Source organism: Heloderma suspectum, chromosome 11 (assembly GCF_057233095.1).
Source record: "Heloderma suspectum isolate Gila_16-S chromosome 11, 16-S_ref, whole genome shotgun sequence".
Taxonomy (NCBI): domain Eukaryota; kingdom Metazoa; phylum Chordata; class Lepidosauria; order Squamata; family Helodermatidae; genus Heloderma; species Heloderma suspectum.
In genome coordinates this window covers 27,073,593-27,098,799 of record NC_139468.1, presented here as the reverse complement: position 1 = coordinate 27,098,799, position 25,207 = coordinate 27,073,593, and the positions used below count along the sequence as shown (strand labels likewise).

At 44.9% G+C, this 25,207-nt stretch overlaps 2 protein-coding genes across 4 annotated transcripts in view; one reads left to right on the top strand and one right to left on the bottom strand.

Moving 5' to 3' along the window:
* Positions 1 to 7,077: 7,077 nt before the first annotated feature.
* Positions 7,078 to 20,164, bottom strand: PEX11A (peroxisomal biogenesis factor 11 alpha). The gene is made up of 3 exons (XM_084817289.1): positions 20,080 to 20,164; positions 12,731 to 12,846; positions 7,078 to 9,877 (listed from the first exon to the last, which is right to left on the bottom strand). Exons 1-3 carry the CDS (start codon positions 20,133 to 20,135, stop codon positions 9,309 to 9,311), a joined length of 741 nt encoding a protein of 246 aa, XP_084673415.1. The 5' UTR covers positions 20,136 to 20,164; the 3' UTR covers positions 7,078 to 9,308.
* A 103-nt stretch (positions 20,165 to 20,267) lies between these two features.
* The window catches only part of WDR93 (WD repeat domain 93), a 41,569-nt gene continuing 36,629 nt past the window's right edge, over positions 20,268 to 25,207 (top strand). Inside the window, exons 1-2 of one of the 3 annotated variants that reach the window (XM_084817286.1) lie at positions 20,268 to 20,318; positions 23,327 to 23,665. In XM_084817286.1, coding sequence (XP_084673412.1) covers positions 23,399 to 23,665 — 267 coding nt within the window. In that variant the 5' untranslated portion in view covers positions 20,268 to 20,318; positions 23,327 to 23,398. Of the gene's footprint in view, positions 20,319 to 20,371; positions 20,554 to 23,326; positions 23,666 to 25,207 lie in introns of those variants that run through there. The other 2 variants (XM_084817285.1, XM_084817287.1) reach the window with 2 other exon arrangements.

Here is a 25,207-nt window from a genome sequence, read left to right as displayed (position 1 = left end):
ACATTTTGCTGATTTGCACATCTCTGCATGGAATAGAACTGGGCTCAAGCCAAATCAGACAGTTTATTGGGGTGATAATTAGCTGGGAGTTTCCAGTGTGCAAAGAGTACCCTTTTTGCACCTACTGGCTGCAGTCTGTATGGGGATATTTCTGGGTATAAATTGTGCCAAGGCAAAAAAGATTATGCAGTAGAAACTGGAGCTGATGTGACACAGCAATTCAATTAAAAAATGAGTGAAATTGAACCAGGAATCTGAAGGGAAACATTTTGACGAAATGGATTCCCCATTACATTGGTTCACTGATTCATTTTGCTGATTCTTTGTCATGTTTACTTGGGAGTGTGTCTCATTGATCTCAATGGGCCTTACTACTGATTAGGCACTCACAGGATTTTATCTCTAATCCTCCCCCAAATGTGGCATGGAATGCCTTTTAAACATTTGGGTCTGCTTTCAAATAAAGCAGGGTAGAGATGTTGGAGAAATCTGCAACGGAACCAAATCAGTTCAGATTTTCATGAATCCAACCTGTGGAATCTTCAGAAGACTGGCTTTCCCCTGTTGGGAGGATTCCGCAGACTTGTGGACTGGTTTTCTAACTTTCCCAAATTTTGCACAAATTTTGGCATAGAAAAATACACACACACAAACACAGAAAAAAAACCTGGCCCAAAATCCCCCATAGGCTAAAGCATGAAAATGCACATTTGGGGGGATTTGCACATTTTCGTATGTGCGAAATTGCACAAATGTGCACTTGTGCAAACTCGGAAACAAAACAATCCAGTTCTGGCAATGGCATACGACAGAGCGAAAGGCACCTGACAATCCGTGAAATGGAACAGATTTTACAATCCATAAATCCCTAAGCAGGGGCAGGAAACTGGTGGCCCTCTAGATCAGGGGTCCCCATGAAGGCATCCCCAAAGCAGCAATCCACTGATGAGGCATTTTGTGGTGTGCACAGCAGTTTATCAAATTCCCAAATGTGCCTATGTGTCCAAAAAGGTTGGGGACCCCTGCTCTAGATTATGCTAGACTCCAAGTCCTATCAGCCCCAGACAGCAAAGCCAATGATGGGAGTTGTAGTCCAACATCTGGAGCACCACAAATTCCCCACCTCTGAAATAAAGCCTCTTGGGTTTGTTTTTTCGGTGTTTTTTTTTGCAAGACATTCTTATTTATACTGCTGAAAAGGCTGGCTTAATCTATGACAGGCTGAACCCTGAAAGCTATTTTCAAGGGCGGAGTCATGGCTCATGTAGATGATAGAAGATGCATCTGAGCATGCACAAAATGCCTTTTAAAAAATAATAATCAAGCAAGCACAGCCTGTCCCCACATGCTTGGGATTAAAGAGCAGGACTTCCGGGGGCAAACTGGCATGTCTCGCAGGCGGTTTTGAGTACCAACATCCCACTTTTTAAAAACGAATTACAAATACTATGTCAGAGTGCACACACTGAACTTTATTTATTGCCACTAGTAACATCCTTCTTTCACTGAAATGCCCAGGTTAAGACGAGTTGCTTATCTAAGAGCAGCTTCATATGTTACCGATTAAAAGCGGAGGCAATATACTATCACATTTAGCTGCGTGCATGCGATGGAGCACAGGGACCTGTGCTGCAGAGCTGCGGCTGATGTGTACAGCTCCTTGCCATGTATACGCAGTACTCCAGCCTTCCTCATCCTAGTGTCCTCCAGATGTTTTGGACTACAGCTTCCAGCATCCCCCAGCCGGACCTTTTGGCTGAAAGATGCTAGGAGCTGTAGTTCAACACATCTGGAAGGCACCACATTAGATGAGGCTGCAGGAGACTAAATGTAGGTAACTGCTTCAAACATGGCTGTATGCACCACATGTATCTGCAGCATATGCTCTTATGGCTCTGTGAACTAATCTCATCAGCGTTATATAGGTATCCTTTCATGCTAGAACTATATTGCAAAGGTACTCACAGACGGAGTGCAGAAGTCAAGCTGCCCTTGCCAGAGTGCCTGGAATGGACAGAGTGCAGCAGTGCCGTCTTGACTCTAGTAGAGACACAGCTTGCCCCAGACGGTAACACCAGCAAGCCCCACCTTCTGGTGAAATAGGTCAGAGGGGCTGCCAAATTTCTGTGGCAATCAGGCAAAAGAGCTCCCTTGGATCCCATAAAACCCAAGCAGATGTCTGAAATATTGGTCCATTGTCATCTTGAGATGACCGAGAAACTTGGGATGCTTCCAGATTGGATGGTTCCTCGCGCTACTAATCAAGAGACATTGGGCAGCTCTTCCATCTTCCTGAACGGATGGGTTTTGTTTTGGTTTTTGCAGTAGGAAAAACGCCAATGAGAAAACACAGGAGGGTTACAAATGCAAGGCGACGACGTCTGGACCCCACATAAAATTCTGTGTTTGAGGCAGGGCAGTTGCACAAAAAAAGCTTTGCTTGGAAACACCCCCAAACTGCAAAACATATCAAACAAAGAGGGAAAATTGCACTGTCTCAATTCAGAGCCAGCTCCCTGCAGATCTTCCGATAGCACCAAAACTCGTTTTTAATTTTCCAAGTGTTTTTAGGGGATCCACTGCCAGTTCTCTTTCTAGGGCATCTTTTCCTCCACGGTCTCCTTTTCTTCCTTTCTTTCCTTCCTTCCTTTAAAAATGCTTTAATATTTATGTGTGCATTTTTATTATATTATATGAATACCTGGAGCTCAAAGTGCATTTTGAGTGTGCCTTGTAAAATACCAAGTGCTAAAGTGTGACAGGGTATGAACTATGTACACAGGAGTAGCAGCAACGCCAAATTGTATTAGTGTTGTTGAGCATTCCCTATTTCCCCAAGTGATGAAAAATTCCAGGGGCAGTGTGACCTGAGACTTGGCTTCCTTTGGAGTAGAGAGCAGTGGAGATTTACAGCATTTTTTGTAATATTTTCCTCTTCTTCTTTTTGACAAACATACAAGTAAAGCATAAGTGGAGAAAAACAGTGATTTCCCCCCCCCCCCACAAGGCAGCAGATCTGCTACTGAAAATCCCCCTCCCCTTCTCCTAGTGCTCTCTCTCTTCCAAACTGCAAACTGATGTCCTTCATACTTGCTCACACCTGGCCACTTGACTTTGAGGGTCAGCCCAAGACATTTTCTTGACTGGGATGAAGAACAAGATGGCACCCTCTCCCATTCAGTCTACAAAAGCCACCTGGATTGGTAGCTGAATCTTTCTTCAACCCTGGTGATGGGACATCCTCCACCGTACCTGAAGACTAGCTTAGGGGACACAGGGCAAGCCACTTGGCACAGAACTCTTTCCCCAGCACCTCGCTGCCACCCCCTCCCAACATCTGCCACCCGAGGCAACTGGCTTATTCTGACTAATGGTAGGGCCGGCCCTATATATTACTTCCATGCTGGTGAGGGGACATCTTTTTCCACCGCACCTGAGAGCAGTAGGCTAGCTTAGGGGGCTCAGGGCAGGCTGTGTGGCACACACAGATCTGTCCTCCAACACTTTGCTCCTGCTCATTCACCACTCTGCCTGGAGCTTGCTCTAACAAAAGCTGCAATGCAGCAGTGGTGATTCTACTGTGCCACAATGCATCACAGCAGCCACATAAATGCATGTGAGATGTGTGCTGGAGTGCGTGGCCTGGACTAGCTGCTTGCTCAGTCAGGGGCCTTTTGGAATGGCTGCAACATACTTCCCACTGCAAAATATGAACACGGCTTGTAGTTTGCACTCTGAGCACCTGATGTCAATGTTTTACCAGTTACATTTCAAGGAGTGGGGCCTGCAACAAAATGTTGCAGTGTGGAGTGCTGCTATTCCTCCTGCCACTCAGTCAGCCATGCCCTCCTTCATGGTACTCCATTCCATTCCCCCTCCCCTCCAACCAGTGGAGGCTGGTGGCTCCGATTTCAGTGGGGCTGTGAATCCATTCTGGGTTTTTTGAGAACCCACCAGAATTCTAAAGGAGTTGTCCAGTGTACTGCACTCTATCTCCAAAATAAGTTTAACACCTTATTTAGAGTTCTGAGTAAAAATCAGAATGGATTCACTGACCAACCAAAATCAGAGCCACCAGCCTTCACTGCCTCTAACCCAGTCTCTCTCCTTCCTGCCCCGCCCCCTAACAGCCATCATTATGTGGCCACTGAGCATATTCATTCTTCATTAGGCTATTTTTGGGGGCATCTTGGTTAGACTGGTCATGTCTCCTATTTTACACCATTGGCTATGCTGGCTGGGGATGATGGGACCTGTAGTGGAAAACATCTGGAGGGCAACAGATTCGGGAAGGCTGCCATAGTTTTTTTAAGAAATTAGCTTCAGAGCAATGTAAACCCTTTGGAATGGCTGAACTATATAGAACATATATTACAGGGGCACAGGAGTGCCCCTTTATTTATTATTGATGAAGATGATAATATCATTTCTATACCACCCAGTAGCAAAGCTCTCTGGGCAGTTCACAGCAATTTACAAAAAATTACAAACTACAGATACAAGATAAGAAAACATAGTATAAAATGTTTAACGGACAAAAGTTGAAACAATTTAAGGTGCAATCCTATGCCTGTTTAGACAGAAAAAAGTCCTGTAACTCCCAGCATGCTGGGGGTCATAGGCCTTTTTTCTGTCTAAACATGCATAGGATTACACCTTAAATTGTTTCAACTTTTATTTATTTATTTATTGCATTTATACCCCACCTTTTTCCCTCTCGCAAGGAACTCAAGGCAGCTTACATTATCCTCCTCCTCACCGTTGTATCCTCACAACAACAACCCTGTGAGGTAGGTTGGGCTGAGAGTCTGTGACTGGCCCAAAGTCACCCAGTGAGCTTCCATGGCCAAGTGGGGACTAGAACCCGGATCTCCCGGCTCCCAGTCCGTCACTCTCACCACTACACTACACTGGCTCTCCGTAACTTTTGTCCGTAAAACAGCTAAACACAATTTCAATATGATACTAGACCTGCTCAAGACAGCTGACATAGATGCCCCATCATATGCCATTAGATGCTTGGGGATAGAGGGCAGTCTTAACCTGGTGTTGAAAAAGATGACAATGTTGGTGCCAGGCAGGCCTCAATGGGGTGATCGTTCTAGTTTTATTTTTTATTTACTGTATTTATATCCTGCCTTCTTCCTCTTGCAAGGAACCCAAGGCAGCTTACATTATCCTTCTCCTCCTCTCCATTTTATCCTCACAACAATCCGGTGAGGTGGGTTGGGCTGCGAATCTGTGACTGGCCCAAGGTCACCCAGTGAGCTTCCATGGCCAAGTGGGGACTAGAACCCGGATCTCCCGGCTCCCAGTCCAACACTCTAGCCACTACACCACGCTGGCTTGAGTTGTAATGTTTAATTTTAATGCTAATCAGTTTTTAAAGCTAACCTCTTAGCTTTGAGGTACAGGGAGACAAAGGCCAGGTATGCCAACAATTAACTGTATGCCTTCTTCCCTTGATTCTTAAGGGCCCGCTCGTGTCCTGCTTATGGGTTCCCGGTCGACAGCTGTTTGGCCACTCTGTGAACAGAATGCTGGACTAGATGGACGCTGCGTCTGATCCAGCATGGCTCCTATGTTCTTTTGGCCTGTGTGTGTGTGTGTGTGTGGGGGGGGGATTGTTTTGTTTTTGCTGTGCTTCTTTCACCCCAATTCATTATTGCCACAAATGTAGGCAAAAAGCAAAGGAGCTGCAACCAAGTGGAAACTCTTTCCTTAAGCCTGGGAACGAGTCACTTGCTCCCTCCAGACAGCAGTGCAAAGGGCAACAGCCACTCCAAAACAGAAGCCTGGTCACTTGGCAAGGAACCTATACTTGGCATAGACTGGATTGAAATACATCTTTAAAAAAAAATCAGTCACAGCACAAGTGCTCCTTGTCCTAGTTCGAAGAGGGGTTAAATGGGACCACTGCGGTTTAGACTGATGGAGCACATGAAGGTGAAAGGATTTCACAGTAACCCTAAAACCCGCCTTTGCCTTGATATATAAGTTGAATCGATCCTGGGTTGTCTTACGGTCGTTTGCTTGAGGTTCCTGGTTTGAAGTTGTTTTAGATATATGTTCCCTTGTGTATATTGTCTGTTCATGTGTTTTTAATGTAAATGGCTTTTAATCTATGCATACAGTATTTTTAATGTTTTTAATCTTTGTAAATTGCTCAGAGAGCTTTGGCTATTGGGGTATAGAAATGTAAATAATAACAACAACAACAATAGTGAAAGCCAGATATAGGCAGGAAAACCTTGCTAAAGCAGATGAATCCTGTTGAGTCAGGTTAGGCTACAGCAGACTGGGGAAACTCAGGCCTGGGGGTTCAAATCCAGCCCACCTAAGGGTTCAAATCCAGCCCACCTAGGGGTTCAAATCCAGCCCACCTAGGGGTTCAAATCCAGCCCACCTAGGGGTTCAAATCCAGCCCACCTAGGGGTTCAAATCCAGCCCACCTAGGGGTTCAAATCCAGCCCACCTAGGGGTTCAAATCCAGCCCTCCAGACTTCCAGAAATGGTCAGGACCCCTTCCCCTGGCTCCAACCCTTTTCCCCCAATCACCAATCGTTTGGTGGTTTCCCAGCTTCTGGAAGACCTGTGTTCTTGTCTCCACTCGGCCATGGAAGCTCACTGGGTGACTTTGGGCCAGTCACAGACTCTCAGCCCAACCTACCTCACAGGGTTGTTGTTGTGAGGATAAAACAGAGAGGAGGATTTTGTATCCCACCTTCGGTTCCTTATGGAGGAAAAAAAAGCAGGATATAAATGCAATCAAAAATATTTAAGAACGCCTCTCCTAAGGCTTAGTTAGTGGCAGTAGGAGCTTTAAGCTATAATACGCTGGTTTTGTTTATACATACCCCCTTTTGTCCCTCCTTTACGTTTGTCCCTACCCACCACTGGAATGTGGCCCCCGAGAGTTTCTCAGAAATGGAATGCAGCCCTCAGGCTGAAAGAGGGTGCCCACCTCTGGGCTACAGTCAGCAGTGGGACAAAGCTTTTATAAAATGGTATAAAGCACTCATTTCTCTATCAGCAGCATTTCTCCTCCCTTGTGTAAAGCAAACACTGTCTCAAATTGAAACTCAACAGTTTACAACTATATTTATTTATTTTTCAGACAGATTGGGAAGTGCAGCAGCTTTTATTCCAGACAGGGTAGTAAACATTCAGGGCACTGGAGGATGTTTATAAAAAGATTAAAAAGCACGAAGAAGATTCTTTCCTTTCCCTACCCACAAACATGGTTGGATCTCATCGCTTTAGCAATGCTGTACATTCTCCGAGGCGTGAGCTCCTAATACCTTGCCACCAGATCTTAATCTCTTTAATACGGAATGCTTTTAAGGTAAGGTGTGGAAATTCTATTGAAAGCAATGAGAATGTATTTCCACAAAAGGAGTGTTGGGCTATACCAGCCTTCCCCAACGAGGCACCCTCCAGATTTTTTGGACTACAACTCCCGCCAGGTCCAGTCAGCATGGTCAATGGTGAGGAATTCTGGGAGATGTAGTCCAACACATCTGGAGTGCACCACGTTGCCTATCCCTGGATTTATTTTTTAAAAGAAGCACGAAGGCTAGGCAGTCTGCACCCACATTCTTAATAACGAAGTAATTAATTAAATTTTTATACTGCCCAGGAGCTGAAGCTCTCTGGGCAGTTCACAGCAATTAACATTTCCTTATCTCATTTGCCCATCCTCCAAGGAATGTACACTGGGTTATCCCATTTTCTCCAAACAATCCTGCAACACAGTTTTGGCCAAGACAGCATATGCTTTACTAAAGGTGATGTAGAAAGCTGCATATTTGAGTTGGGATTTGAATCCCACCCACCCCTGCTCCATAGCCAACGCTGTATTCACCTCACTACTCTGGGTTTTAATCTATTTTACCCACTTCTCTTTTCTTAAAAAGAAAAGAGGTATCTACTATGCTCCCAGGATGTTTTTTGTCTTTTAGATCCATGCACTCTAGCTTGCTAAAGGCTAAACCTGTTTGTCCAGAACTTTCCATGCCAAGATGTTGCTGCTAAAATTGCCCAATGCTCTCTTCTTCAAGCCACCCTGTTCGAGGTTGTTCGTATAATCAAAGCTATGGTTTTCCCAGCAGGAATGTATGGCTGTGAGAGCTGGACTATAAGGAAGGCTGAGCGCCGAAGAATTGATGCTTTCGAACTGTGGTGCTGGAGAAGACTCTTACGAGTCCCCAGGACTGCAAGGAGGTCAAATCAGTCAATCCTAAAGGAAATCAACCCTGACTGCTCATTGGAAGGACAGATAATGAAGCTGAAGCTCAAATATTTTAGCCACTTAATGCGAAGAGAAAACTCCCTGGAAAAGACCCTGATGCTGGGAAAGACTGAAGGCCAAAGGAGAAGGGGATGGCAGAGGATGAGATGGCTAGATAGCATCACCAATGCAATGAATATGAACATGAGCACACTCCGGGAGAGAGCAGAGGACAGGAAGGCCTGGCATGCTATGGTCCATGGGGTCACGAAGAGTTGGACACAACTTAACGACTGAACAACAACAACAACAACACTCCTCACTGGAAACTAAAGATGGAGAGAGGGAATTCTGTTTTTGTTCTTCCAAGGCGCTAATAGTGGTTTGCTCATGCTGCTTATGTTCATCTTGTTTTATTTACTTTGAAATAGGTCCTGTGTTTTAAAAAATAAATAAAATGCACAGTGACTAGAAACAAAAGTGAGATAAAAGGCTAGAGACAGAGGTGTTTTGTTTAAACAAGGCTTTGCTTCCTGTGGGGCACACACATCTCTTTTGTCCCACTATTGTCCATGGTCGAACAGGGTTTTGTAAATTTTTGAAATGATACCAAAAAATTTAAAAGCACCCTTGCAAAACAAGGTCAGAGGCGAAAGTGAGCACAGCCTGAGAAGCAATCCCTCTTTCAAAACAATACCAAGTCTCAGAAAAAAAAGTATCTGCTGCCCCTAGCTGAAGTCTCAGCCAGGCACGACGGTTTCCCATGTATGTAATTTCCCCCCTACATTTAGACACAAATCTTGACTAATGACAGAACCGCATAGCTTTGCTTTCTGTCGCACAGTTCAAAGGAAATTTTGCTCAATCTTTTATAAGCCACCCATGTGCACCGTGAACGACTGCCTCGTCCTCTCATCACAGGGCTGCTGCTTCTAAGCAAAATCCTCATGTAGGTCAGCATGAGGAGAGAGGAGAAAACGAATCCAGTTGCACAGAACAAGCTTCCTTGACAGAGACAAAGCCCAATAGGCTTGATGCACTGTTCTGCAAAATGGGAGCTACTAGAGAAGATTCTAGGTCAATGCTTCAACCTCAGGTCTGGCATGGCGACTGTGAGGATGCCCACCACAGAAGAGATAAGACCACAGAGTCCGATGACTCCAGGGTTCACCTTGTAGATTCCCAGCCTGTCCAACGGACTGGAGAGATCGCAAAGGTTCTTCATCACATCAAGCAACAGGGGAGGGTGGTTTTTCAGCGTGAGGCAGAGCAGCAGGAGGAAAGGCTGCATCTCACTGGTCACCAAGGAAGCCACACTCTGGCGTCGCTGACTGCAAGGAGGCAAGTCCTCTCCAGGATTTCTCGTCTGTGCCATCTGCTCCATGCGCCAGCAGAGCTCGTACAAATCCTTGGCCAGGTTGACCACCAGGGAATAGTAATAACAACTGGTCGCCCACTTGCGCCACTTCTTCTTGTCGATATCTGAGACGAGCCCCACGCTTCCCACCCACAGGACGGTGTCACAGATAAAGTACAGGGCACGGTTCAGGTTGGAGACTGTCAGGCAGATGCAGGGAACCACGTTCGGGATCTGGGTGGCCTGCCTGGCTGCCACGATGGCATGCACCATATTGCCAAGCCTGAACACTGCAAGAGAAACCACAGCAATTAAGACAACACGTTTGTGGAAACCAAAAAGCTATGGGAACCATTGAAGAATTCCACAGGCCATCTACTAAACCAGCCTTTGGCAATAACAGAGTTGAATATATCTTCTTCTGCCTGCCCTTTCTAGGACTGGACCAGCTCAGCCAACAGTAGACAGAGGCCCTCCTGATGGGATAATTCCTCTGTGACAGGTCAGCAGCTGGGCCAATCACTGGCTAACGTTTTACTGCTGCCAGCGCAAAAACCCCTTAGCACATTTATAATATACATTTCCTGGAATTTTTTTTCTAGAAGGGGAGAAATTGATTCCTCGCCTTCACAAACGTATTGTAGTCTTGCGTCTTCCGGTCAGAGAATATCTAATCAAAACTGCAAAAAGGGTCATGTTACTGGACATCATACACAGACAATCTAGAGCTGTGCTACTGATATGGACTGACTGAAAAATCGACTCCATTCATTACATACTGGACTGTGAATTGTTCTGTCAACGTGGATGTTGACGAAATTTTTAAAAAAAATGTTTTTAAAAACATTCCAACGGGGGGGAAAGGGGAAGCCCCTTCCCCCCTGCAGTTCCCCCAATCTGCTCCAGAGGGCTGGGAGACCCTCAGGAACAGATCTGCACATGCTAATGTAAATGTATCGATACCATTTTAAAAATGATGACTATAATTTAAATAGAAATATACCCCCATCTCACTATAATGGGAAAGACTGTGACCAGGTAACCTGTGTGCCTGCTCATTCTGCTGTCCAGGTGTTACTCATTTATTTAGGGCACAATCCTATGGAGATAGTTAACAGCCTCCAAACCCGGAGGCTAACAACTATCCAATGCAGGGTGACCAGAACATGGAGATAATCCTCACCTTTGTGCTCTGGCTGCCCTGCATTTCTGGCTAGACAGGCAATTTCACCTATTTAGCTGGGGAGCTTTGGAGCAGGAGGGGAGAGGCCACACGGTGCATAGGAAGCTGTGTACCACTGCTTCTGTGGTCTCCTCCCCTGGGTCCGCCCCCTTTTCTCTGTGCTCTGTGCTGTCTCTGAGCGCGGAGAGAAACGCACTGGCTCCGAGAGGGTGGGGAGTGTGGTTTCTGGGCTCCGAGGTCAGAGCCCTGGTTCTGACCTTGGAGCCCAGAAACCGAAAAATCCTACGTCCCCCAGATGTTGTCAAGGGGACATAGGAGGAGGATGATGATGACGATTTCAATTTATAACCCACCTATATCCAAATACTCTAGGCAGCGTGGTTGTTGTTCAGTCGTTGTGTCCGACTCTTCGTGACCCCATGCAACACAGCATAAAAACAGCATGTAACAGTCAACAAAGAGGAGAGAGAGTTCTAAAAAGGGAAGGCCTACCGGAATAATGTTAGGCCTTAAAGGTAAGAACCAGCACTTGATATTTTTCCCAGAAAAAAAATTGGCAGCCAGTGTAAAGATTTTAAAACCAGTGTAATACGGTCTCCACGGGCTGTTCTGGATTATTCCCTTAATTTATTTATTATATTTCAAACCTGCCCAATAATGGAAGTTCTCTGGGTGGATTGCTAACTGTGGATGAGCGACATCAAGGTGCCTGCTCTCCCTTCTTTCTTATGGTTCACTGAACTGGATTTGGATTGGACAGCCCTTCAAATAGAGGACTGTCCTCTGTGAAGTTGGACACATGGCCACCATACCAACAAGGCAACAGAAACATAAACACACACACACACACACACACACGAATTGTGGATGCTTCTTGTATAGCGAGGGCAAGCAGATTTCAGGCTTACAGGATCTACTCTATTTCTGCTAAACTTTCTGCTAAAGTTGGTAAAAGATCTACCAACTGGACCCCAATGAAAAATAGTGGCTTAGGGGGCAGACATACACTTAGAATTAAGGTACAGGGCACCTCTGAGCACATGCTCAGCCCAGAAATGTATTTTCAGTACCAAAACTGAGCTCCATTATTTAATTCACAAATCCACTCCTGGTTCCCCCCGCCCCAAAGCATTAATCCGCATCCCCATCATTCAGGAGTCTAATTTGGGGTGGAGATCTTTTTGTTGGTTGTTATCGTGAAACAACTGGGACAAGTTTTTGCCAATCTACTGCAGATCCACCAGAGATCTACCAGTAGATCCTGATCTACCTTCTGTCCACCAATCTCTCTCACACTGGGCACCCAAACCCCACCAGATAACACTGAATATTGGACGAGATCAGACTTACATAGAAACTGATCCAGCATTTGAGGATCGTGGTATTTCCACCAGAGGCACAACATCACCTTTCCCACACACTTCTAGAAGAAGGCTGACATGCTAAAACCCTGGGTTGTTGAGAATTAAAAGGGAGCAAGTAAGCATGCTGGTTCCCACCCCCTAATTGCTCCTGCTGCGAGCAGTAGGAGCTAAATAATCCAGGGATGCTCTGTCCCTGGGTTAAGTGCAATGTGTGAGCCAGAAATTCTGGCTTGTTGGGGGAAAGACAAGGCAAAGTTGTAACCCAGCTCAGAATTGTTTCCAGCCCTGGGTTGCCTCTCCTCCAACACCTCACACTTAACAACTCAGGGACAGAGAACCCTGGCGTGTTTAGCCACCTTAGGAGTGATTGTGTGGTGAGAATCATCGCTCGCTCCCATTTCATTCACAACACAAGGTTTAAAAAAGCCCCGGGTTGTTGTAACGTCCGAACTGGGCTGCCTATTTCCATTACATGTTGCTTTTGTACGTTTGCAGTTGACTCCTTCCCCCTACCTCCCCACCTGCCATTTTTGGGCTAAAAGAGGCCTGCCTTGTTTCTTTTTCTTTTGGCACTTCTCAGAAAGCAACATACTCACACTTGCGGCCTGAGCTCATGCTTGACTCCAGATCTTTGAGCTTCGTGACCACTTTCTCTTGGCCACCTTTATGCTCTAACATATAGCTAAGCAGCATGCATGAATACTGAGTGGCTCTGGAGACGGGAGGAAAAAATAGGAAGAGCATTGTTCACATGACAGGCAAGGCAGGGCATTCACAGTGGAAGAGGGCTGAGTCTTCCCAAATTGAAATCAGGGCATTATGAAATGTATGTGGGCAGCACCAAACAAACAGAAGGAGCCTCCTAGACAGGTGCAATTGCTCACAATATAGCCTTGCAATGCACATTCATGTTGCCCAATTTTAGGAGGCAACTCAAGCAACGTAACGTGTGCACGAGGCTATATGATAATCAGTTACCCCAGGGGAAGTGCAATTATCCTGAAATGTATCCGTTTGCAACATACAGGCTGGGTTTGCACTTAATGCTAACCCATGGTAGGGGTTGTTGAATTCTGGGTTGTCGTGTGAACCCAGCTGTGCTAACAAACCATGGTTTGTTAACCACAAACAACCCAGAAAGAGAACCCATGGTTTGCTGTTGTCTTACAAACTCTAGGCTGTTGAAACCATGGGTTGTCATTATGTGTGAACCTAGAAATATGGGTTGTTTCGCCAGGCTGCAGAGATAGCAGGAAAGAAAAGCTTCCTCCTGTGCAAGCACCGAGTCATTACTGACCCCTAGAGGGACGCCGCTTTTGCTGGCATTTTCATGGCAGACTGTAGCGGGGTGGTTTGCCATTGCCTTCCCCAGTCGTGACTACCTTTCCCCCAGCAAGCTGGGTACGCATTTTACCGACCTTGGAAGGATGGAAGGCTGAGTCGACCTGAGCCGGCTACCCGAGACCCGGCTTCTGCTGGGATCGAACTCAGGTCATGGGGAGAGTTTTGGTTGCAATACTGCCGCCTACCACTCTGCGCCACACGAGGCAAGAGATAGCAGGCAAGAGGTAAAAAGCCCAGCCACTCTACATGCTAGTACTACGGTGATGCAAATGCATTTTGGATACAAGGAAGGAACAGGTGAAGCAGGAGGGTATCAAACAACCCAGAGACTGAGAAAACAAACAGTGCTTTGTTCATCATCTGCCAGACAAACCCTGAGTAGCACAACAAACCATGGGTTATCCGTGGATTAAATAAAGCATGGGTTAGCATTATGTGTGAACCAGGTCATAGGCTCCTTTTTTCCCTTTAAAATGGTCTAAGTCCTGACCTCTTCTGAACAAATTTAATTTGACACCTTTATTTTATCCTTGTGGGGCACAGCAGTCCTACCTTCCTGGACAGGAGAGTTCTGTAGCATAGCCCCCACCAAATCCAAAACCCTCTTGGGCTTGCACTGGCCATGGTGGAAGGGAGTGCAATTTTTCTACCTTTTGGGGTGTATTTTTCAGCCTTGGCTGTCCTTTAGTGCATTCCCCTTCCCGTTGGGGTACTTTTTCACCCCTGTCAGTGGCATGCTGAAGGAATAGGAAGGCTTTGCATCCAGACGATCCAAGGCCTGTCTCAATCCACCCCGACATGCCCCTTTTCTCCCCTACTGCTGTAGGAGCACCAATGGCGGTGGAAGAATGGCTGTGGAAGTTCCTGTTGTGGCAACAAGGAGGCCTCTGGGGGTGGAACTCCTCCCCTGTCCATGGAGAGGGAGGCCCACACAATCCTATGGCCACTGGGAACTCTCCCACGGACAACAGGATTGTACCCTAAGCTGTAATAAAGGAAAGAGATTGCCTCTTATTATACCTTATTATTCCAAAATTTTTCAAACAGCCCCCATTCCTGCTCAGATTAATTCACTTTATATCTGCCTTGTTGCACCCATAAAGACCACATCATTTTACTCAAGATTGATAATTCCCATAATTTAATGTACCATTCCTTTAACCGAGCTACTTCCTCCTTTTTCTAGTACTTGAGAATAAAGGAGGCACGTTTACATAATCATATGATAGAGTAGCAGTTCTTTATCCTTTTGGAACAATTCCTTTCAAATACGACAACAGGCAGCCCTTGGGTTCTGATGGAATAACTTGTTGCATAATCCTATTAACTCTGAACAAAACCTCCACAGGCTCCTTTGTAAATAACTTGTTCCTCAGCAGCTCTGTGCTCAATTCCCCCAAAGAAGAAGAAAAAAAAGGCCGTACAGAAATGACTAGGTTTTGAATACGTCAGTATTACAACTACGTACATCTGGGTGGGTAACTTCAGGCTGTCCAGGGGCCAATTTCCAGCCCCTGGACTCTCCTGTGGGCCACACTCCTGCCACCACCACTGAAAGTGGTGATCTCTGGAGCCTTAGAAAGGCCAAAATTAGCTAGGAAATGAGCCAACTGTAGCCCTTCTAAAAGTCCATAGCAGGTGCAGCTGAATTACAGGGGTATACCGCTGATTCTTTTTGCCACCACAGAAGAGGACGGGGAGGGTGCTTATGGCCAATGGCTTGTCAACAACCTTCCCATTCTACACTCAGAGACATGACCATTGTCATTTCACATGAGCCAGGCGCATGGTGGAAAGAACAGACCCCAAACTCTACTACAGTTCCACATCGCAGGGGAAGAGCACTAGCTGAAGGCCGACAGTCTTTGAAGGAAGCTTGTCTGTGGGAGTCTGCAAACATGGCTGACAGGTGGCCAGCAGGGATCAGAAAGTTAATTCTACCCACCAGCAGGAAAAGCCTCCAGTATAGTCCACCACAGAATTAACTTTTTTTTTTGGTCAAGAATTGTACATCCCAAACAAACATTCGATTGGGATAAAGGAGAGGGCCCTTTTGGGTCTGGAACTCCCTGCCAAGGAAGGTCTGCCTTGCCCCTTTCCTGACCGCCTTCCGTTGTTGCAGCATAAGCACATTTTCTGTAAAGGCTCTACATCTTGGGTGACTTCACATATGCTTAGACATGCAAAGGCCTGAAAATAAAACCCAGAAAAAATGGAGGGGAAACCAGAAACAAAAGGAAAAAAACAAACCGCCCCCCCCCCCCTGGATTTTTTGCAAAATTTTGGGGGAAATGTTTTGCCACCAATTTTTTCTGGTATCACCCCAGAGTTCCCCTGCCAAGCTTTTGCATCTGCTTGGGTTATTTTTAAACTAGTGTTAATTATTTTTATCTATTCTGCTGCCTGTATCTTTTTTGATAAAAGAGGTCTTTTTAAATTGACTGCATCTGTAATTTTTTCTGTATTTTTATTGTGATTTTATTGTTTTATATTTCCAGCAGGCTGAGCCAAGGAGATGAGAGGGGGAGCAGGGTTATTCCACCAGCCCTGCCGAAAGGGTTTCTCATAAAGTTTCCTTCCCTCCACTGTTACCACCACCAACGCAATCTGAATACCACTATGACAAGGTTACATGCAGCATGCAATGCTTGAAGTCATGACATGCGACAAGCAATGACCAGGTAGTGTGACTCTGAGCATGAGCCAAGCGGCAGGAATACAGTGACTGTTAAGACATCCACCTGCAAGCAGAGTTGCTTACCTTCATTCTTGTTCCCCTTGACTCTCACTAGCAACATTTTGATTGTAAGCCCCTTGGGGCAAAGTCCTCTTTTGCTGGTGTTGCTTTAGTTACTTTATGATCCACCACATACGATGGTATTACTTTTTCTCTCTTTCATCACTGTTATAATAAGCTAGCGATGCTCAAGTTTCTTTTTTTTATTCCAAAGGAACATTGGCAGAATTGCCTACCCCAACTGGCAGAGGCCCCAAGTCTTACCCATCATCTGCTACCATACGAGCCTGCCCAGGTTTTAAGATCTTTGGGGGAGGCCCTTCTCTTGGTCCTGCTGCCATCAGAGGCGTGTTTGATGGGGATGTGAGAGAGGGCCTTCTCGGTGGCTGCTCCCAGGCTCTGGAACTCCCCGCCAAAGGAGAATATATTGGCCTCCTCTATATTGCCCTTCTGCCAGCAGGCAAATACTTTTTTTATTCAGGCAGGCCTTGGGCATATAAGCTGGTCTGTTTCTGAAGGGGGTTTAATTGGTTCGGTACAGTTTCTTTCTTTTATTGTTGTGTTTTAATATGGTTGCTTTTGTTTGTTTTTATGTTATGTTTTAATTAGGTTTTGTTTTCATCTGTATTTTATTGGTAGCTTAGGTCCAAGAACAAGATCTCCTGTGGATCTTTAAGGGTGCAATCCAATCGATTGCTCTCTTGAGGATCAGAAGCCTCCGAACTCAGAGACTTCTGATCAGCCAGTGCAGGGCAGAAGGAGCGGTGGAAGCGATCTTCGCTCCCTGTCCTCCCGCCACACATTTTTTGCTAGACGCACTTCTTTGCCTATCTAGCTGTGGTGGAATGGGAGGGAAGGACGCTGGAGAGGCCTCAGGATAGCTCATATCCTGGCCTCTCTGGTCTCCGCCCCTCCCCACCCACCAAAATGCCTCCTTTCCAACCTCGGAGGGCAGTCGGTGTGGTTCTCTCTGCGTTGGCTGCAAGGGGGTGGGATAGCGGGGTTGGATCTCCGATCTTGAGGAGAGAGTCTAAACAATCCTATGGCCCCTTAGACGATGTCTAGGGGCCATAGGATTGCTCCCTACAAGGGTTAATGGCAGCTACACCGCTTCTCCCATTCTGAATGCATTTCTAGGGGAAAGGGGTTAACCCTTCCCTCCCATGTCATTTTTCTAATGAAAATTCTCCAGATGCTATTTGCCACATTGGTGGAAGGATACTGGGGTGTGCCATATGGCTTTCTAGTTCTAACCTTGAAGACCTACTTGCTCAGACTGGAACAAAGCACCATGTGGCAAACACTTCCAGTCAAGCACTATAAACTCTACATAACACTGGCTCTCAACGCTATCTCAGATATGCCCCCTTGCCTGTTTTCTCCACGAGTCACCAATCTGGACAGGACACTTGACTGGATAGGGGTAAAGACCAGAGCAGCAACTCATTCAGAGAAGCATCAGGCAGCCTCCTCTATGGGTGAGTAACTTTGAAGTCCCAGGAGCCTTTTAATTATTTCATGCATGTATTTCTCATGCCGCACCCCAGCAGATCAGTTTTGAAACTGCTGTCCTAGGGCGTGATCTGCAAGGCAAGCTTAAGTATTGCCTCTTAGAATTTTGGAAGTTCAGCACTGGCTGTTGTCGATTATGTTCCATTAATTTATGTTTTGTTGTTGTTATTATTATTACTATTATTAAATACAATTATGTTCTATTCATTTCTGTTATTACTATTATTAAATAAGATTATGTTCATTTCTGTTATTGTTATTAAATACAATTATGTTCTATGAATTTCTAATATTATTACTATTATTGAATACAATTATAGAATCACAGAATCATAGCATAGTAGGGTTGGAAGGGGCCTATAAGATCGTCGAGTCCAAGCAGGAATCTAAGTCAAAGCATCCTGACAGATGGCTGTCCAGCTTCATCTTGAATGCCTCTGGTGTGGGAGAGCCCACTACCTCCCTAGGTCATTGGTTCCATTGTCATATTGTTCTAACAGTCAGGATGTTTTCTTGATGTTCAGATGGAATCTGGCTTCCTGTCACTTGAGCCCATTATTCCGTGTCCTGCCCTCTGGGATGATCGAGAAGAGATCCTGGCCTTCCTCTCTGTGACAACCTTTCAGGTACTTGAAGAGCGCTATCCTATCTCCCCTAAGTCTTCTCTTCTCAAGGCTAAACATGCCCAGTTCTTTCAGTCTCTCCCCATAGGGCTTTGTTTCCAGTTCCCTGATCATCTTTGTTGCCCTCCTCTGAACCCTCTCCAGCTTGTCTGAATCCGTCTTAAAGTGCGGTGCCCAGAACTGGACACAGTACTCCAGATGAGGCCTAACCAGTACTGAGTAGAGGGGAACTAGTACTTCACGGAATTTGGAAGCTATGCTTCTATTAATGCAGCCCAAAAGAGCATTTGCCTTTTTTGCAGCCACATCACATTGTTGGCTCATATTCAGCTTGTGATCTACCACAATTCCAAGATCCTTCTTGCTTGTAGCGTTGTTGAGCCACGTATTGCCCACCTTTCAACTGTGCATTTGATTTCTTTTTCCTAGGCGCAGAACTTGGCATTTAACTATGCATTTGATTTCTTTTTCCTAGGCGCAGAACTTGGCATTTATCCCTATTAAATGTCATTCTGTTGTTTTCTGGCCAGCACTCCAGCCTACCAAGATCACTTTGAATTTTGTTTCTGTCCTCCAAGGTTCTATTACATTCTATTCTATTATGTTCTAGTAATTTCTGCTGTTGCTATTATTACTAATATTAAATAAGTTTATGTTCTATTCCTTTCTGTTATTGTTATTAAATACAATTCTGTTCCATGCAGTTCTAATCGTGTTACTATTTTTGAATACAATTATGTTCCATTCATTTCTGCTGCTGTTATTATTATTACTAACATTAAATAATATTATGTTCTATTCCTTTCTGTTATTGTTATTAACTACAATTCTGTTCCATGCAGTTCTAATCGTGTTACTATTTTTGAATACAATTATGTTCCATTCATTTCTGCTGCTGTTATTATTATTACTAACATTAAATAAGTTTATGTTCTATTCCTTTCTGTTATTGTTATTAAATACAATTCTGTTCCATGCAGTTCTAATCGTGTTACTATTTTTGAATACAATTATGTTCCATTCATTTCTGCTGCTGTTATTATTATTACTAACATTAAATAAGTTTATGTTCTATTCCTTTCTGTTATTGTTATTAAATACAATTCTGTTCCATGCAGTTCTAATCGTGTTACTATTTTTGAATACAATTATGTTCCATTCATTTCTGCTGCTGTTATTATTATTACTAACATTAAATAAGTTTATGTTCTATTCCTTTCTGTTATTGTTATTAAATACAATTCTGTTCCATGCAGTTCTAATCGTGTTACTATTTTTGAATACAATTATGTTCCATTCATTTCTGCTGCTGTTATTATTATTACTAACATTAAATAAGTTTATGTTCTATTCCTTTCTGTTATTGTTATTAAATACAATTCTGTTCCATGCAGTTCTAATCGTGTTACTATTTTTGAATACAATTATGTTCCATTCATTTCTGCTGCTGTTATTATTATTACTAACATTAAATAAGATTATGCTCTACTCATTACCGTTCAATTATTATTAATAAACACTACAAGCTGTTAACAATTATACAATAGATAATAATAAAGTATATAAGTTGTTGTTGACGTTAATGATGATAATAATTATTATTATTCAGTTTATTTGAATGTACTGTCGTTGCTGGGTCCCAGCTTTGCAAGCCCTGGCTAAAGAGCAGCGAAGCATCGCTGCCCAGTAAGGCAAATCGCCCAGCTTCCCGCCCGCCCGCCTGCCTCACCGAAGGAGCCGCTCGCGGCCCTGGGTCTGGTTGGTGAAGCGCACGAACGCCTCCATGCCACCTGCCGCCACCGCCGGCCCGCTCCAGCTGGGGCAGGCTCGCCTCTCGCGCGGGGGCGGGGCCAAGGCCGCGCCCCGCCCCTCTGCGTGCTCCCGCCCGCTGGAACCGGCTTGCTTCCGGCCCGGGTCACCATAGCGACGGATCAACTTCCGGAAACCGGGGCGCGCGTGTAACAGCAGGTGCGTGCTTGTGTACGTGGGCTCGGGGACGCAGGCGTCGGGGACTGTGATTTGTTCTTCTTGGGGGCGGTTAATCCCGTTTGTGTGGAGCTGCTGGCGGCGTATGTAATTCTGGATAGTATCCAATGTTAGTCCTCTGTGGAGTAGACCCACTGGAATGAATGAGGCTTCTGTTATTCACTATGGAGGGTGGAGCCACTGACATGAATGGGAGTGAAGTTATTCGCTATGTAAGGTGGGCCCATTGGAATGAATGAGGCTTCTGTTATTCACTATGGAGGGTGGAGCCACTGACATGAATGGGAGTGAAGTTATTCGCTATGTAAGGTGGGCCCATTGGAATGAATGAGGCTTCTGTTATTCACTATGGAGGGTGGAGCCACTGACATGAATGGGAGTGAAGTTATTCGCTATGTAAGGTGGGCCCATTGGAATGAATGAGGCTTCTGTTATTCACTATGGAGGGTGGAGCCACTGACATGAATGGGAGTGAAGTTATTCGCTATGTAAGGTGGGCCCATTGGAATGAATGAGGCTTCTGTTATTCACTATGGAGGGTGGAGCCACTGACATGAATGGGAGTGAAGTTATTCGCTATGTAAGGTGGGCCCATTGGAATGAATGAGGCTTCTGTTATTCACTATGGAGGGTGGAGCCACTGACATGAATGGGAGTGAAGTTATTCGCTATGTAAGGTGGGCCCATTGGAATGAATGAGGCTTCTGTTATTCACTATGGAGGGTGGAGCCACTGACATGAATGGGAGTGAAGTTATTCGCTATGTAAGGTGGGCCCATTGGAATGAATGAGGCTTCTGTTATTCACTATGGAGGGTGGAGCCACTGACATGAATGGGAGTGAAGTTATTCGCTATGTAAGGTGGGCCCATTGGAATGAATGAGGCTTCTGTTATTCACTATGGAGGGTGGAGCCACTGACATGAATGGGAGTGAAGTTATTCGCTATGTAAGGTGGGCCCATTGGAATGAATGAGGCTTCTGTTATTCACTATGGAGGGTGGAGCCACTGACATGAATGGGAGTGAAGTTATTCGCTATGTAAGGTGGGCCCATTGGAATGAATGAGGCTTCTGTTATTCACTATGGAGGGTGGAGCCACTGACATGAATGGGAGTGAACTAATTCACTATGTAGAGTAGACCCATTGAAATGAATGGGAGTGAACTTATTCACTATGTAGAGTTTTTGTTCAGTTGTGTCCGACTCTTCCTGACCCCATGGACCATAGCACGCCAGGCCTTCCTGTCCTCTGCTCTCTCCCAGAGTGTGCTCAAGTTCATATTATGTAGAGTAGACCCATTGAAATGAATGGGAGTGAACTTATTCACTATGTAGAGTTGTTGTTCAGTCGTTAAGTCATGTCCAACTCTTCATGACCCCATGGACCATAGCACGCCAGGCCTTCTTGTCCTCTGCTCTCTCCCAGAGTGTGCTCAAGTTCATACTATATAGAGTAGACCCACTGAAATGAATGGGAGTGAACTTATTCACTGTGTAGAGTTGTTGTTCAGTCGTTAAGTCATGTCCGACTCTTCATGACCCCATGGACCATAGCACGCCAGGCCTTCCTGTCCTCTGCTCTCTCCCGGAGTGTGCTCAAGTTCATATTATGTAGAGTAGACCCATTGAAATGAATGGGAGTGAACTTATTCTCTATGTAGAGTACACCCATTGAAATGAATGGGAGTTAAGTTAGCTGTGACTAACTTAAGTCTTATTCATTTCAATGGGTCTACTCTTTGTAGGACTGACCTTGGATACTACTCTCTCTGTCCTCCCCAAAAGAGACTAGTGCTGCAATCCTATACTCCCCTGGGAGTAAGACTGATTAGATTCAATTGGGCTTACTTCTGAGTAGATTATGTATAGGATTGGGTTGTAAATATATGTTGTTGTTATGAAGAACTGCAAAGAAATCTTCAAGCAGCCAATGGATTCCACCTGTATTTTGTCTGTAATATAAAAGGGGGGGGGGCATTAAAAGTACTACATTCTATCAAGAACTAGATTTAAATTTGATGTATTGTTTGTTTGACTTTGTATTTAGGGAAGTAATATAATTCTCACCCCCCTGCATGCCCCCCCCCCCAGCCAGGCACGCACACACACACACACACAATGATTTTCATAGAGCCAGCTGGTGTAGTGGTTAATTTATTTGTTTATTTATTACAAAACTCTCTGGGTGGTTCACAAAACAGAACTTAAAACCATAAAATACAATGACATGGTGAAACATAATATGAAAACTTTAAGTTTTATAAACTATAAAACCAAGATAAAAGCCAGCAGCAGTGTAAAGGTATAAAAAGGCACTAATGCAGTTTTTAAAATTGGAGGATTAAGAAGCCTGGGAAAATAAAAAGGTCTCCATGTGGTGCCAAAAAGACCACAACAGAAATGCTAAGTGAGCCTCTCTGCTCTCCCTTCTTAGGGTTCTTTTTCTTTAAACTGGACAGCCCTTCAAACAGAGGATACCTGCAAACAGAGGACTGCCTTCTGGTGGCCCTTGTAATAGATGACTGTCTTCTGTAAAATAGGACACATGGCCATCCCACTTAAAGAGGAGTGCCCACAGTATTTCCCTAAACAGGAATAAGAATTTTTCAGAGTATTTTTATCCATTAGGAATGGGCATGAACAGAAACCACTTGAGGCACTTCACCCTCTCTTTTCCTGACCCTTTTTCCTTTTCATGTAGAGAGAGGGGAGAGTCCAAACTGGACAGGAGTGGGCCCTGAAATAATCTTTGCCTGCCTCCCTGTCTCTCTTGAAAGCCTTCCTACAGGGCGGTTGATGGATCAATGGCAGAGAGTAGTAGGGGGAAGTCCAGCTGAAAGTAGATGGTCCTGTGGAGGGGAAAACTCATCTGGAGCAGACTTGAAGTATGCTGTGCTTGCTTCCCACTCTATCCTCTACCTTTAAATATGTCAAAGAACTCCCTTTTTTTTTTTTAAAGACCAATAATTGGATTGTGTTGTATTGCAGAGCTTGCTTGACACCCAAAATTGCCAAATGGCTGTGCCCGGTTCATAGAGGAACAGCAGAGGTAGTGAGAAGATGCCTTTCTATCTCCGGAAGCAGCCCCAGGGCATCCCGTCACCAACTGAAAAGGATTGGATGAAAAAAGATGAGGAGGAGGATTTCTTCTTGAAAGATCCTGATGAAATCCTTGATTCTTTGCCTCAGCCTTTTCGGATGATCAGTAAAGTGGTGACACTTTTGTTCGACCGTGCCTGGGAAATTATTGAGGGGAAGCGCCCGCTGCAGGAGACCAAACAACAAAATCTTGCGCGCACGCTGTGCCAGCCTTCTGCTGAATTTCAGGTATTCAGAGACCCTCAGACAAATTAGCCTCAGGCTGTAGTTTAGTCAAGAATGGGAATCATTACTTCAGAGTAACTCCCATCAAATTCAGCAGGATATAAATTGGCTATTACCCAAAAAACATATCCCATTTTTTATGTTTATTTATGAAAATGTTTATTTTACTGGGTTTTCCTGAGGAAGAGAAAATGTAGGGCTGCTGTTTTCTGCAATGTCTAACTTGAGCCACATTAAGCCTGCGTGGGCTGCAAGTTGTTGTTGTTACTTTTATCCTACCTTTCCTCCAGGGAGCTTAGGCTGGCATCCATGGCTCTTCCCCCCTCCTGTTTCATCTTAGAACAGCCTTGTGAGGTAGGCGGAGAGATGGTGACTGGCCTAAGGTCACCCACTGAACTTCATGGCTGAGTAGTGATTAGAACCTGGGTCCCCTAGTCCCAGTATTTCAATCAAGGTTATGATCGCCAAAAGCTATCAGTTATCCATGCACTAGTGACGTCCAGGCTGGACTGCTCTAATGTGCTATATGTGGGACTGCCTTTGAAGATGGTTCAGAAACTCCAGCTTGTGCAGAACGTGGCTGCCTCAGTATTGGTGAGGGCGAGGCGATTCAATCACATAACGCTTATACTGCGCCAGCTGCACTGGTTACCGGTGTGTTTCCGAGCCCAATTCGAAGTGCTGGTTTTGACCTTTAAAGCCTTAAACGATTTGGGACGAAGTTACTTGAAGGACTGCCTTTACCCGTATCAGCTTGCCTGCAGTTTAAGATCAGAAAGACAGGCCCTTCTCATTTGCCCACCCCTGAATCAGGTGGGTGATCACACATGAGAGGGCCTTCTCTGCAATGGCCCCACACCTTTGGAACAAGTTGCCATTGGAGATCCACCATGCTCCGTCATTACAGACTTTTAAGAAGGCCTTGAAAACATATTATTTTATTGGCCTTCTCTTGATATGACTGCTATTGTTGCTGTTACTGCTGTCAACATTGTTGCTGGTTTTATTGTTGGCTTTTGTTGTTTTTATGTGTTTATAACTTTTAATATTTTAACTGTTTTTATGTGTTTTATTGCTGTGAGCCGCCTTGGGAGGGCTTTTGCCCTGAAAGGCAGCCAATAAATATTTTAAATAAATAAGTGAATAAGCAAATATAACAAGGAAGTACATTTTGGCTTCCACAGGTATGTGATTAGGTTAGGTTCCCCTGGTTGACATATCTTGTATGTGAAGGTTAGTAGTCCAGGCATTCTATCCCAATGGTTAGAACAGGGAATGGAGTTGGGGTGGGTAGTTGATAGTGACTCTATGAGAATGTATTGTGTATAGTGATTCACTGTTGACTGTTGTGTATAGTTAGAAGACTTGTAGCACAGTGGTTGACAGACAGACTGCAATCCTATTCACACTTGCCTGTGGGTAAGCACCATTGAACGCACTGGAACTTATGGCTGAGTAAACATGCATAGGGTTGTCTTGGGAGCTATGAAGTCAAGACAAAGTCCTGATTCAAATCTCACCTCTTCCACACATTTATTTATATGA